This window comes from Macrobrachium nipponense, chromosome 19, assembly GCF_015104395.2.
Source record: "Macrobrachium nipponense isolate FS-2020 chromosome 19, ASM1510439v2, whole genome shotgun sequence".
In the NCBI taxonomy this organism is placed as follows: Eukaryota; Metazoa; Arthropoda; class Malacostraca; order Decapoda; family Palaemonidae; genus Macrobrachium; species Macrobrachium nipponense.
Window position 1 is genome coordinate 1937779 of NC_061088.1, and position 14456 is coordinate 1952234.

Here is a 14456-nt window from a genome sequence, read left to right on the forward strand (position 1 = left end):
AGTTGCCAGGTAATCCCTTCCACGAAGGAATGCGTTCGGCTAGAACCATCGAGCATAAAGAATACGCTCGAGCAATTATATTTAAACGAAACGGATTTCGGTAAATACAAAAGCTGATTTGGTGTTGTCGTGACAATACCAAGTATCTAAAATTGAAACTGATAACTGCTGGGAGGTTGCAGGCAACCCCGAGTTGCAGTTCAATTAAGATACAATTCGTCTCGGTTAACTACGGTATGCGCCTACCCCCTGGACAATTCAAAACAAATGTTAATAGAATCATGTCGCGAGGGTAATATACGTAGTATATTTGTAGGTTCTGTACAACGACCTCCATCCTAAATTCTTTTCCCCTCGAGGAATGAGAATAAGGATTGGAGATCGACCGCCTTCGTTCTCTAGTCAAGAGAGTGAAGGAAAAGTCTTTCCCAAAGGAAAGCTTCAATGGTGAACAGAATACCGAAGACGATAGTTAAAGCCAAACTGGATGTTCCCGTCCGTTCTTCTCGATTCCAGGTTAGTCACCTACTGTGAGATACTCTTCTTTCAGCAGCAGTCTTCTTCCAAATGCTAGAAATTACAGGAATTCAAGCATAGGCGAGGTTCCTGATTATCGTGTAACAATTATCGGGGATTCTCGTCTCGCTCACTTTGGACCGTGGTCTCGCCTAAGTGTTTGGAGATCGTAAAAAACTTGAACACTCTGAGTGCGCTAGAAATTCCGTAGAATTCTAAGCACTCTGCGAAACCCCCACCGAATTCGTCAAACGATATTGGCTGGTGGTCCTCTCGATTCCTGTAGAAATCGAGAAAGGGGCAGGATCCCTCCTCAACGACCGGGGCTTACGTCAGGTAGGACCCGAAGGTCCCCCCACCCCCCCGTAGCGCAGTCCCTAACGTGGGATCTTACAGAGAAATCTCTGTAGGATCCCTCCCCTTTCCCTCGTAGCCGTAAGGAGAGAGGGAATGGGGGAGGAATTGGATACTCGCTCGCCTTCCCAGCGGAACTAGCAGTTGGAGAAGAAAAGGAGCAGCCATCGCCTTACGGCGATGGCCTCTCAGAGCCTGGGAAAACGTATTGTCAGGAGGGAAAACGTTTTTCCCAAGGAGGGTTATGAACTCATAGTGTAGGTAAGGGTCTGCCGCCACTGTGAACGTCGTCTGGGTGGGGCTGATCGACACCTGACAGGAGAGAGCCGATACCGTCCTCCGACTCATTCCAGTCCTCATCGAGGTCGAAACCTCTCGGGAGGACCGAAGGGGTATTCAAATACGGTGTCCGAAGACACGTAGAAACGCCTCTGTCGCAGTAGAGGAGGTGGAAGTAGCTTGTTCGACCGGCCAGAACTGAGAGAGCCTTCTTGTCCGGAGACGAGAGACTACCTGGTTCAACACAGTCGGCAAGCTCCGATCGCGGCAGACCCACCGTCGGTTTGGGTTCCCTCTCGGGCCCCAAAACGACTCGAGCCAAGATGTGGCTCTGCTGGTGGGAGCGGCGATGCTTCCCCGAGGTCGTTGTGCTGACGAATCAGTGCCATAACCTCAACAAATTTCCTCTGGATCTCCGAAGTCACAGCATCTTGCAGAGTATGGACCGTTAAGCCCTTCGAACAAGAGCATATTCCGAGAACCTCCCCCTTAAGGAGGGGGAACACGCGATAGCCTTCTCGGTCTCCTCCTGTCACTTGCGCGTACGTCCTGGTCGGCCTCCGCAGATTGTGCCTGGTACATACGGCGTCGTGACGGGATCGTGCAGGGCGCGCCCCTCATGATCACTGCTCTGTGCCTCGCTCTTCCCGGTGTAAACCGAGGAAGTTGAAGGCACGGGAGAGGAAGACCTGACGCCCCCCCTTCGCTCGCTGGCTGAACCAGTGGGCTTGGGAGGGCTGCAGGCGATCGCCAACATCGCTGTGGTGGGGATCGGGTTTTTTTTTTTATTCTGGCGGCCTGAGTCGAGTCGTTTCCCTGGGGAGAGCGCTGGACCGAGAACAGAGACACCGATCTCGTGTGTCAGGGGAACTGCTGCTGGTTGCCGTACCCGCACGTTCCCTGTGGGAGCGACGGTCGGGCTACCTGCAAAGACCACTGTCACGGTGAGACCGGTGCCAGTCCTCACGGCGCGTCACACCGCTGGCTGGCACCGGCGATCGGGAGGACCTCTTCCCAGCCTCGGCACGTGGCCGGTCAGAGACCGTCACGTTAGCCCGGGTAGCCAGCTGATCGCCGTGAGAGCGAGAGCTGGCCTGGTGGGAGGCGCCTGAGCGGCTCTCACCAGCCTTCCGCTCCGTGCCGTGAACCTGGCGCCTGATTCTTGGCTGCACGGTCACTGGTAGGTGACGGTACACTCGGTATCTCTCGCGGACGAGAGGCCGAGACGGAACCTGGTGTAGTGGCAGAGCCCCTGACACCAGGCGAGGAAGTACCGGTGTTAGCCGGTACCCCTCTGGTCCCCATAGTCTTCTTCCTTGCGGAAGAAGAGACGGGCCCCGCTCCCGAAGGAGCAGGAGGACCAGCGGAAGGAACCCTCCCGTCCCACCGAGGTGAGACAGGTCCCGAGAAGCTCCTGAGGGAGACTTCTTAGGAGGGAGGAGGCAACCTTCTTCTGTGAAGCCTTAGAAGTCGAAGGGGAAGAGGCGGCAGCCGATGACGATGAAGAAGATGAAGACGACGACACCTTCCTCTTCTTCGTCAGCTTCCTCAGGACAGACGTAAGATCTGCCATCCAGGGCGGAGCCGGGGCTGCTGTAGCCGAAGCCACAGGGCCCGGACGCACCTGTACAGACAGACCAAAGTCTGGGGCAGTACCACCATGAACAGGGACGACGTCAGCAGGTATGGGCATCTCAGGAACAGCAGGGACAGCCAGTGCAGCAACGGCAGGGACAGCTAGCACAGCAACTGCAGAATCGGCAGGTATGGCAGGCAGCACCGGTAACACAGGAGGTGGAGCAGCAGCCAGCAACATCCTGGTACCGGCGGCAGGTCCAGGGGCGAGCTCTAGGGCAGTGGGAGTGTGGTCGCGGCAACCACGAGCGGCGGCGGCATGCCCCCCTCTCGGTACGGCGAACGGCACTTCACAGCGGCTGTAGGCAAGACTGTTACCACGTGAGGCGAGTACACCAGTGGAGGAGGGACGGCGTCACCTGTAGTCGAAATCGTTGTCATGGTCACCGCTCCATGGGTGACCGCAGCAGGCCCAGACATAGAACAGCAGCCCCTGGACACTAGGCACGCCCTGCAGATCGACGGACGCCCATACCTCACCAAGGTCCACCCTCGTGGCAGTAGCAGATTAGTGGGGGGGGGGGAGGGGGGGGGGGGGGGGGGGGGGGGAATCCCCCTCTGTGTGGGGGGGGGGGGGGGGGGAGCCCCACACCGAACGAGCGGAAGACCCCGAATACAATTGTACATCGGGGCACCGAGCGCCCTCCCCCGCGCTCGACGGTTCGGGCGAGGAGAAGGACCCAGATAACCTCCCCCCTCCCGAAGAGGAAGGGCCATCTGTGGGAGCTGAATGGGGGGGGGGGGGGGGGGGGAATTCTCGTTCCCCACCCCCGCACAGCACCCATGTACCCAAAACAACAATACTAAAGAGCCCGAGAGCAATCGTGCCCTCGGCACCGAATGCAAGGGCAAAAGGATCAATTCCCTGACTGAGCGGAATCTTGAACCAAAATAAATATTGATGCAATCAAATAATAAAAGGAATAAAATGAAAAAGAATCTTGCATTACGATTTCACTTTCACAATGAATAAGGGCTCGGATCGAGCGCATTTGCGCCCTCGGTACCAAGCGCAAGGGGAAAAGGATCCATTCCCGATTATGAACGGAAACCTTGATCCATGATGAATTGATGCAATCAAAATATATATGAAAATGAAAAAGAATACTGCGCTTGCGATTTCACTTCATACAAAATAAAAGGGGGAAGGATCAATTCCCGGGTAAGAGCGGAAACATTGATCCAAGTAAATAATGCAATCCCAATAAAATATGAAAATGAAAAAGAATACTGCACTTGCAATTTCACTTTCATTCAAATAAAAAGGGGAAAGGATCAATTTCCGGGTAAGAGCGGAAACTGATCCAAAATGAGCATTGATACAATCAAAATAAATATATGAAAATGAAAAAGAATACTGTACTTGCGATTCCACTTCCATACAGAATAAGTTTCGGGCCAAGCGCATTCGCTCGGCAACGAGCACACAGGTCAAAAAAAAAAAATATATATATATATAAATGAAAAGGGTACTTACTTACGATTTTCATTTACACATTTCCAACCAAAATATACGGCTCGGAGCGAGCGCTCTCCCGCCCTCGGCCCCGAGCATACACAATATGAGGATCATTTCTGGGAAATTATGAATTCCCGCACTTACGCCCTTCAGTCCCGGACTCGGCTAATTGGAGGGCGTGGTGAAACCAAGATCCTTTAATTCACAATTGAATTCAATGGAAATAAAGATGAAATGATTGTACTTACAATTCAGTTTCACTAGATAAATAGAAAAAGAAAAACACAACCATGCGAAAGCAACGACAATGAAGCGGGCAGAGAGCGATGATACACATGTCTACACGCCAGCAGGCCGAAAGCAAAAGTGATTCTTCACCTCCCAGTCGCGCGGCGCGCGCACTGTCGGACAAGCAGTTAACTACCGAACCCCTTGTTCGAAAGCTTATGACCTATCCAGCTGCCGCTAGTAACCTTCCTATTGTAAAAGGACCGAAAGGTTTGTATCTCGTGTCGGAACAACCTAGTATTGAACCAAAAACATAGTCTCTCATGTTCGAATTTCGAGGAGTAAACTCCCCTGAATTCCTCTTATTTCCTAGTTTCATTCTGGTATAACCAAGAAGTAAAGGGAAAAAAGAGGGAGGATTGACTGTTATTGCCCGTTCTTCTCTATCCCCGGGGCGTGACCCTACTGAGGCGACGGACCGTCAGGTCCATCCAGGCTGAGCCCCTCCCGAGATATTCTTCCTTCAGCAGCAGTACTTCCTTCAAACGCTAGAAATTCCAGGAATTCGAGCATTCGGCAAGATTCCAGATTATCGTAGTAACAATTATCAGGAATTCTCGTCTGGCCCACTCTAGACCGTGGTCTCGCCCAAGTGTTTGCAGATCGTAGAAGACAAAAACACTTGGAGAGTGCTAGAAACTCCAAAGAATTTTAAGCGCTCGGCGAAACCCCCCAGAATTTTGTCAGACGATCATCGGGTGGTGGTCCTCCCGATTCCCGTAGAAATCGAGGAGGAATGGACAAGATCCTTCCTCAACGACAGGGACTTGCGTCCGGTAGGACCCGAAGGTCCCTCCCGGAATGCAATCCTCGATGCAGAATCCTACGGAGAACGCTCTGCAGGATCCTTCCCATTCCCCGTCACAGCCAAAGGAAGAGAGGGAATGGGGGAGGAAGATTGGACGCTCTCACTCGCCTTGCCAGCAGAACTAGCAGTCGGAGAAGCGAGTTACGGGCAGCCATCAACTTGCGGTGATGGCTGCTGTCTAGGAAAACTTTATCGTCTGGAGAAAAACGTTTTCCCGAGGAGGGTTACGAAACTCGTACTGTAGGCGAAACGTCTGCTGCCACCGTGACAGGAGAGAGCCGATACCGTCCTCCGACACATCCCAGTCCTCGTCGAGGCTGAAACCTCTCCAGAGGACCGAAGGGGGAGCCCACACTGGTCTCTGCATGCGCGGTCCAGCAGGACGTCACATGAACAGCAGTGATGGTCACTCCGAGAGTCTAGGAAAGCGTCATCATCTTCGCCAGCTCCCACGGTCTCCTCCAACCACTTGAGCGTAAGATCTGTTTGGTCCCTAGACCGAACCAGGCTCGTGGCTGGGCTGTAAGAAGTGCATTCATTACGGTCCCTCCTCTTCACCTCATTCCTCCCGGTGTAGCCCAAGGAGGTTGAAGGGATAGGTGAGGGAGACCTAACGCTCCTACCCTACCTACTAGCAGAACCAGTAGGCTGGGAGGACTGCAGGCGATCACCAACCCATGGTGGTGATCAAGCTGCAGGTCTGGACCAGTGGTCTTGCAGAGAAGCGCTGGACCAAGGACGGAGCGTCGGTCTCGTGCGTCAGGGAAGCTGCTATGAGTGCTCCTACCCTGCCTTCCAGCAGAACTGGTAGGCTGGGAGGACTGCAGGTGATCACCAACCCACTGTGATGATCGAGCTGCAGGTCTGGACCAAGCAGTCTCCTTGCAGAGAAGCGCTGGACCAAGGACGGAGCGTCTGTCTCGTGCGTCAGGGGAGCTGCTACGAGTGCTCCTACCCTGCCTACCAGCAGAACTGGTAGGCTGGGAGGACTGCAGACAATACCAATCCATGGCGGCGATCGACCTGCAGGTCTGGACCAGCGGTCTCCTTGTGGAGAAGCGATGGAGCGAGGAGGGTAGAGTCGGTCTTGTGTGTCAGGGGAGCTGCTAGCTGTCCGGTCCCGGTGGGAGCGACAGTCAGGTGATTGGTAGTGTCCACCAACACGGTGAGAGCGAGCACTGTCCTCTCAAAGTGTCACCAACACGGTGAGAGCGAGCACCGTCCTCTCAAAGCGCTCAGCTGGACCTGGTGACCAAGTCCAGGCGAGGCTGGACCCAGTGACCAGGGGGACCTCTTCCCAGCCTCGCTTCGTGAACGGTCTGGTGGGAACGTCACGTCAACCCCGGGTACTGGACGATTGCTGCGCTAGCGATCGGTGGTTTGGCGAGAGTCACCTGAGCGACTCTTACCATCCTTCCGCTCCGTGCCATGGGTCCTTACCCAACATAGTGAGTGGTACTCGGCAGTCTGGACCTTGGTGGCATGGTCACCCGTATGTGACCATACACTCGGTGACGCTTGCAAGCGAGCGGCCGAGATGGTTCCCGGTCCGGAGGTGGAACCTTTGGAACCGGGAGCAGAGGTACCAGTGGTATGGTACCCCTACGGTCCCCGTCTTCTTCCCTGGGGAAGGAGAGATGGGCCCCATTCCCGGAGGAATGGGAGGGCCAGCGGAAGACCCACCTGTCTCACTGGAGCGAGACAGACCCAGAAGTCTCTGTGCGAGACTTCTTGGGGGGGGGGGGGGGGGGCAATGGAGGCCACCTTCTTCTTCCTCGGTTTGGGGGGCCTTGGAAGTCGAAGGGGAAGAGGCGGCAGAAGATGACGACACCTTCCTCTTCTTCCTGGACTTACTCAGGACAACTGACAGGTGCTCCATCCAAGATGGAGTTGGGGCAGTTGCGGTAGCAACACGGCCAACTGCACCTGTTCAGAGGGACCTGAGGGCAGTGGAGAGAACGCTTCCTCGATGAGGGTTACAAAATTCTTGCCTGGCAGGCAAAGCATCTGCCACCACCGAGGACTGGTCGGTCGCGTTCGAGCTGTCCTCTGGGTGGGGCTGAGCGTGCACCTGAAAGGAGGACAGCCGATACTGTCCTCCGATTCTTCCTCCGATTCTTCCAAGTCCTCGTCGAGGCTGAAACCTCTCGTGAGGGCTGGATGGGCAGCTTCCACTGGTCTCTGCATGCACGGTCCCGCTGGAATATCACGTCAACCCTGGCTACCGGACGATCACTGCGAGAGAGATTGCCAGTCTAGCGAGAGTCACCTGAGCGACTCTTACCATCCTTTTGCTCCGTGCCTGGGTCTTGAAATGGTGACCGTACTCATCAGTCTGGACCTTGGCTGTAAGGTTACCCGTAGATGACCGTACACTCGGTGACGCTCGCAAGCGAGCAGCGAGACTGTTCCCGGTCCGGAGGTGGAACCTCTGGAGCTGGGAAAGGAGGTACCAGCGGTGGCTGGTACCTCCATGGTCCCCGTCTTCTTCTTCCCTGAGGAAGGAGAGACGGGCCCCATTCCTGGAGGAACGGGAGGACCAGCAGAAGACCCACCTGTCTCACCGGAGTGAGACAGACTCTTAGAAGTCCCGTGACGAGACTTCTTAGGGGGGAAGACCACCTTCTCTTCTACGGCAAAACCTCAGGAGTCGAAGAGATGGAGACATGAAAATAGGATGATCTTGAAGAGGAGGATGACAACACTTGACGAGCTCTCTTCCTCTTTGATTCCTCCAAATTCTGCCAGACTTCTACCATCAGGAATAGATAAACATCACAGGGTAGCGCAAAAGCTTCGTCCAGTGACGTAACTTCAGGATAGTAGGGGTAAATGAATATGATTATTAGCAGGGGATCAGTACACACACTTGTAAGAGTCACAGGTACAATTCCAAGGTTAGGATAAGCAATACAAAGAGCTATCCAACCAATACTGCGGTAAACACAATCACCACTGTTAGTCTGTAAAAAGGAAAAAATTATTAAAGTAATAAGGATACTCCTCTCGCATCCAAGGGCACCGCCCTCTGAAGTGAGAGGAGATCCCCCAAACACCAACACCACGTGCCCCTTCTTCTACCTTCGTCTGATAGTAAGTGAAAGGATGAAGAATAGAAATTACAATAGAAATTACCATAAAAACAAAACATGGACAAACCTTTGAAGTTCCCCTCGGTAATTCCCAAGCAAAAGCGTAATTTTTGGATGAATACATGTCTCGTTACAGAACCAATATCACTCACGTTAAATACACGTCTCGTCCTCATGTTATCTCATCCTCACGTGAAAGGGCGAAAGAATGTAAATAATATGCTGGCATACCTTTGCCGTCAACTCTTAACACCAGTAGAGAGGCGGCTATAAAGGCTATCACAAAAAGTGGGTTTGTAAATTATTAACCCTCTTACGCCGAAGCCCTAAAAATCAAAACCTCTCCCGTGTGCCGGGGCCGGTTTGGAGTGAGCGCTGAGCTGAAAAGGAAAAAAATATTTTTTTCAAAAAATCACAGCGCGCTTAGTTTTGAAGATTAAGAGTTCATTTTTGGCTCCTTTTTTTATCATTGCCTGAAGTTGAGTATGCAACCATCAGAAATGAAAAATAATATCATTATCATATGTAAATAATGGGATATATGGTAGGCGAAAAATAAAAGCATACATAATTGTATTCAAATCACGCTGTGCAAAAAACGGTCAAAGCTAACGAGTTACTTTTTTATTCGTTGTATTGTACACTAAATTGCAATCATTTTGATATATAATACATTGTAAAACAATAAAAGCAACACCGGAAAAATATTATCACAAAATGATGTACGAATTCGTAACGCGCGGACATAGAAAAATGTTTTTTTCAAAATTCACCGTAAATCTAAATATTGTTCTAGAGACTTCCAATTTGTTTCAAAATGAAGACAAATGATTGATTATTACGCTACTGTAAGAGTTTTAGATTAGAATTACAGATTTTGACCATTTCGGACGAGTTAAAATTGACCGAATGTCGAAATTTTTATATATATATTTTTTATATGCACATATTTCGGAGATGGGAAAAGCTACAACCTTCAATTATTTTTTATTGTATTCTTCATGAATTTGTGCACATTTTGATATATGAAACTCTATAAAAAGGCTAATATGAAAAGGAGCAAATATTAGGATAATGCGATGTACGCATTTCGGAGACTTGCGGCCGCGATTCGGCGCGCGGAGGGAAGTCAAATATATTTTTCAAAAATTCACCATAAATCACAATATGTTCTAGAGACTTCAAATTTGTTTCAAAATGAAGATAAATGACTGAATATTACTAGGCCGTAAGAGTTTTAGCTTACAATTGCGTTTTTCAACTATTTCGGTAGAGTCAAATTTGACCGAACGTGGTTTTTTTTCTATTTATCGTGATTTATATGCAAATATTTCAAAAAAAGAGAAAAGCTACAACCTTCAATCATTTTTAGTTGTATTCTACATGAAATTGCGCACATTTTCATATATAAAACTTTATGTAACAGCCAATTTTAATTGGTGCAAACATTTCGACAATCGCACAAAAAAAATTCTGATTTTTTCGGAAGAGTTACCGCGCGGACGTAAGGAAAATGTTTTTTTTTTTTTTTTTTCATAAATTCACCATAAATCGAAATATTGTGATAGAGACTTCCAAGTCGTTGCAAAATGAAGGTAAATGATTGAATATTACTAGAATATAAGAGTTTTAGCTTACAATTGCATTTTTCGACCATTTCGGTAAGAAGTCAAAAGTTGACCGAAAGTTGAAATTTTTGCACAACGTTATTTATATGAAATATTTCAAACTGATAAAAGCTACAACCATGGGTTGGTTTTAGTTGTATTGTGCATGAAATTGCACACATTTCCATATATAAAAAACTTTATGTAACGGCAAATTTAAATGGTGCAAACAATTATGGACAATCGCACGAAAAAATTTATTGGAAGAGTTACGCGCGCGAACGTAAGGAAAAAGTTTTTTCATAAATTCACCATAAATCGAAATATTGTGTTAGAGACATCCAATTTGTTGTAAAATGAAGGCAAATGATTGAATATTACTAGAATATAAGAGTTTTAGCTTACAATTGCGTTTTCAACCATTTCGGTAGAGTCAAAGTTGATTTTTTTTTTTTTTTTATATATGAAATTGCCACATTTTCATATATAATACTTCATGTAAAGGATAATTTAAAATGGTGCAAAAATTATGTCAAAGTGACGAAATAATTTTTGAGATGTGTCATCGATACTTTTTAGTGCGATAAGAAAGAAATTCGCGCTTGCGCGTCTGCGTAGCGATTGTAAACAAAATAACGCCTTGATCGTGAACTCCCAGCATCCCCCAAGGCGCGTGATTCAAAAGTTTTCGGCTGGTAGGCCTGTAAGTATTTCTCCGCGAATTTTAAAAAAAAACTTTTTTGAGTCGACGTATGATATGTCCATTCGGCATACGGGAGACATTTTGACTCGACGTTTAATACGTCCATTTGGCGTAAGAGGGTTAACTAAATTTAATGTTAATATCAAATACAGTATATACATATTTAACAACAAAAATAAACCAGAAAGATCCCACGGGGAAAAAAGATCAACAACCAGTCAGCCAGAGCTCATAAACACACGTCTTCATCAGAAGACGGCCGAAAGCAAAGTAGTAGAGTATTTACATCTGGGCAGGCTAGCCTACCCACCTGCCACACAGTAATTACTGCCCAACCACCTTGTTCAAGAATTTAACGGCCGTAATTCCAGCTACGCCGAAAGTAATTCCTTATGTAAAGGACCAAGGGTTTGTATATCGTGTAGGAACACCTACATTCTGCCTTCACGTCAGGTTCCTTTTCATCATAACGAAAATCTTTTTTTCACTCTGGAGTAGCTGTACCTGTTTTATGAAAGACAAGTGCATCATTATAAATTACAAAAGTCTTAAAAGTAGATTACAAAGTGTGGGCCTCATAGACCAAGAACTAGTCCTACTACATGATCACTTAATCATGTAAAGCGATGGGATTGTTCTAAAAGTCCACTGGTTTAGATTGCCTTTATTTTAAGCACCAATCTTGTAGAAAGTCCAGACAAAGTACTGATTACATTGAAAAGCTTATGTAAATTTATGGGTTTGTAATACTTTTTTATAAAAAAGAAAAAAAAATTAAATTTTTATAGGTGTTCCATATATAAAATGCTTACATATTATCTTTAAAAAAAAATTATCTTAAAAAAAAAAAAAATTTTCATGCTCTGCATTACAGTGACCTCAGAACTGGAAATTAATCGACAGACTGTTTTAATTTTTAACCATATTGTGAGGCTGTCACCTGAACCATAATTGGAAAGATGTAATTAATCTAAATAAAGTTGATATGTTTTGAGTGGCATTTTACTGATATTTACTAGTTAAAAGTTTCAGATGCTTTAGAATGATGAACACAAATCTTAATTTGAAATGAAGGAAATCAAAGTATGGTTTAATATTTTTATAGTATTTTTTTTAGTATATATATATTAATATGTGAGAGAACCTACCTGTATACTTCCCATGAGTCCTGTGGAATCCATTCTGCTAGCCACATTAACTGTGTTTCCCCAGATATCATACTGAGGTTTTTGTGCACCAACTACACCAGCAATAACAGGGCCATGTGAGAGACCTACAATAAATGAACAATTTGATTGCGTTTGTTTTGTTTTTAGACATTCACAACAGAAACTGAAAGAAATGGATGTGCAAAATATAGAAGGATTCTCAGGTCAATAAATGTTACAGACTTATGTAAGTGTTACATAACATTATGGAATGTTATTCCATATATAAAAAAACTAAAACTATGATTAATTAAAACCAGTGACCCAAGAGGTCAACCAGTTTGCTTGCAGATGTGTGATCGATCAGACCAGATAAGATAAAGTAGGCTAAGATGACGTGTTGTATCAGTCATTGTCTGGTTTGCTGTCATCTGTGGTTATCAAATCTATTGTTTAGTAAATATTGAAAAATCTTCCTGCTTGAGACAATGTTACGGACTCCGAGATCTCAGAGACAATGTTACGGTGTCGAAATATCCTGGAAAGGGTTCGACACAATGTTAAGGCCTCTGAGAGAGGTCCGCTTCAGGTTGATGCGATATAATAATAATAAAAAAATATAAATATCACACAAACAGTTGAAACTGGGGATACGAATATAGAAAGAAACACTAACACAACAAAGGTTTATTTACAAGCTTACTAATAAAGTTAAATGCAGAATGGTATCTCCTATTTACATAAAAACTAGAGAATCTTACACTGCATTAACTGGGGGCAAAACAGTGACACAATTCAAATACTTGCGGGCCAGTTTAGTGACTCAAAGCAGTGGCTTCACAAAAGGAGAACGGCGAAAGTGGACGTGATCTTGACTCCGTATTGCAGGAACTAGTCTAATCGTAAGGCAGGAAATCCCCCCTTTTCTTCTCCGAAGTCTGTTCAATGAAGAGACAACTCGGTCCGTCCACACCTGAAGACGACTAGACAATATCCAACCAACTCTCGAACAACTCTTCTTTTGATTGATACTTCGTCGGTTCCTCCGTCTCTAGTCTCTCTCTGACGATCACTGCTGCTGATCTCTCACTGATAATCTGATCTGTGGCTCTGTGACTAACTGGTGATCTCTCTCTTTTACGATCTCTTCCTTCTACGATCACTGCTCTCCAAAGTCCGTTTGTCGTATTTATACGGCACTCTGGGGGCGGAGCCTACAGCGAACGTCACCGACTCCAGGGATTTCTAGAACTTCTTAGATGAATCTAGACGAGGTATTGCATCAGAAATCGCGGCGTTTCTCACGTCCCGACAAGATCCACAACTCTCCTGCCGATTCTAGAACAGATGCGAGCATCGGCGCCTCCAACAGTGGCGCGAAAGCCTCCTTGCTGCCGAACTTCTCGAAATGCGTTCTCCTTTCCTTTATCTTTCTTTGCTATGAAGCAATTGCCATCACATGCCCCCCCAAAAGAGAAAAAGTGAAATAAACTGATTTTATTTTTTTCTAAAGAGAAGCAAGAATTAAACAGCGGGGAAACAATTCTGCATTAAGCTTTAATCCAGTCAAACACGCACACTTCCCCACTCACACACTCACTCGTGCGATAACAGAAAACGGCTATTAGGCTACTCATTCTGAGAAATCTCCAAAAGGCTATCAGCTAATACATTATCCTTCTCTCTTACTTTTTCTGTTTTCTGAATTCTGCTTAAAACTTATAAATACTAAAACACCTCTTGTGTTTTTCTCAAAACTAATCTCACTCAGTAAAACTTATAAATACTAAAACACCTCTTGTGTTTTTCTCAAAACTAATCTCACTCAGTAACACTGTTACCCGGGCGGAGGCCATGGCACGGGGCGTTGTTTATAATTATGAAGCAAATTTACATTTACTGATTTTGCTCTACTCTTACCCACATTAATTCTATGATATATATTTCCCCTCTCCTCTAACACTGAAAAAGGACCTTCGAACTTATAAGGTAAAAAGGGACTTTCTCTTTGTATAGATATTTAATGTTATGCTGTATATTAATTACGTACAGTTTATGAACATTTTGTACATTTGCTTTGCATTATTCTATAGAAGAATTATATTTATGTTTCCATGTATATTTCCCATTGCACATACTGTGAGACCACTATTTCATTATGCATCGTGGCAACATTGTAATTAGATGTGTCAACACTGCCTTTATTTCCCGCCATATGCATAGTCAGTCACTGTCCAGTGGTCATTGTAGTGACAAGCGCGGACCTGCTTCCCGCTACTGTCGTCTTGATGTCTTGTTTATCTTCATTACAAGATTTTAAAGAATCTACGGGTTTGATTTGTCACCCCTTCATTCCATTTCTTGCATGGATGTATGTGGCAGCATCCCACACATGGCGCAGTGAGTAACCGCACGTTATGGACTCCAAGAAGACGACCGCCATTGCCGCTTTCTTCTCGTCTCGCACATTGGATTCCTTACAGTGACTCAAGATATCAACGACAGTTTACTACAGTGTCTCCAAGAGTGATACAGTGTTTGTGCAGTGCAGGGTTAGAGTGACAGTG

At 46.6% G+C, this 14456-nt stretch overlaps 1 protein-coding gene and 1 long non-coding RNA gene across 2 annotated transcripts in view; one reads left to right on the forward strand and one right to left on the reverse strand.

The window, feature by feature from the left end:
• Positions 1–14456, forward strand: part of LOC135213588 (uncharacterized) — a 103107-nt gene that overhangs the window by 76719 nt on the left and 11932 nt on the right. The gene's annotated exons all lie outside the window — the stretch shown is intronic.
• Positions 1–14456, reverse strand: part of LOC135213568 (adenylate cyclase type 2-like) — a gene marked incomplete in the record, with an annotated part of 801033 nt that overhangs the window by 30452 nt on the left and 756125 nt on the right. The window contains 1 exon segment of the mRNA XM_064247559.1: positions 11890–12014. Coding sequence (XP_064103629.1) covers positions 11890–12014 — 125 coding nt within the window.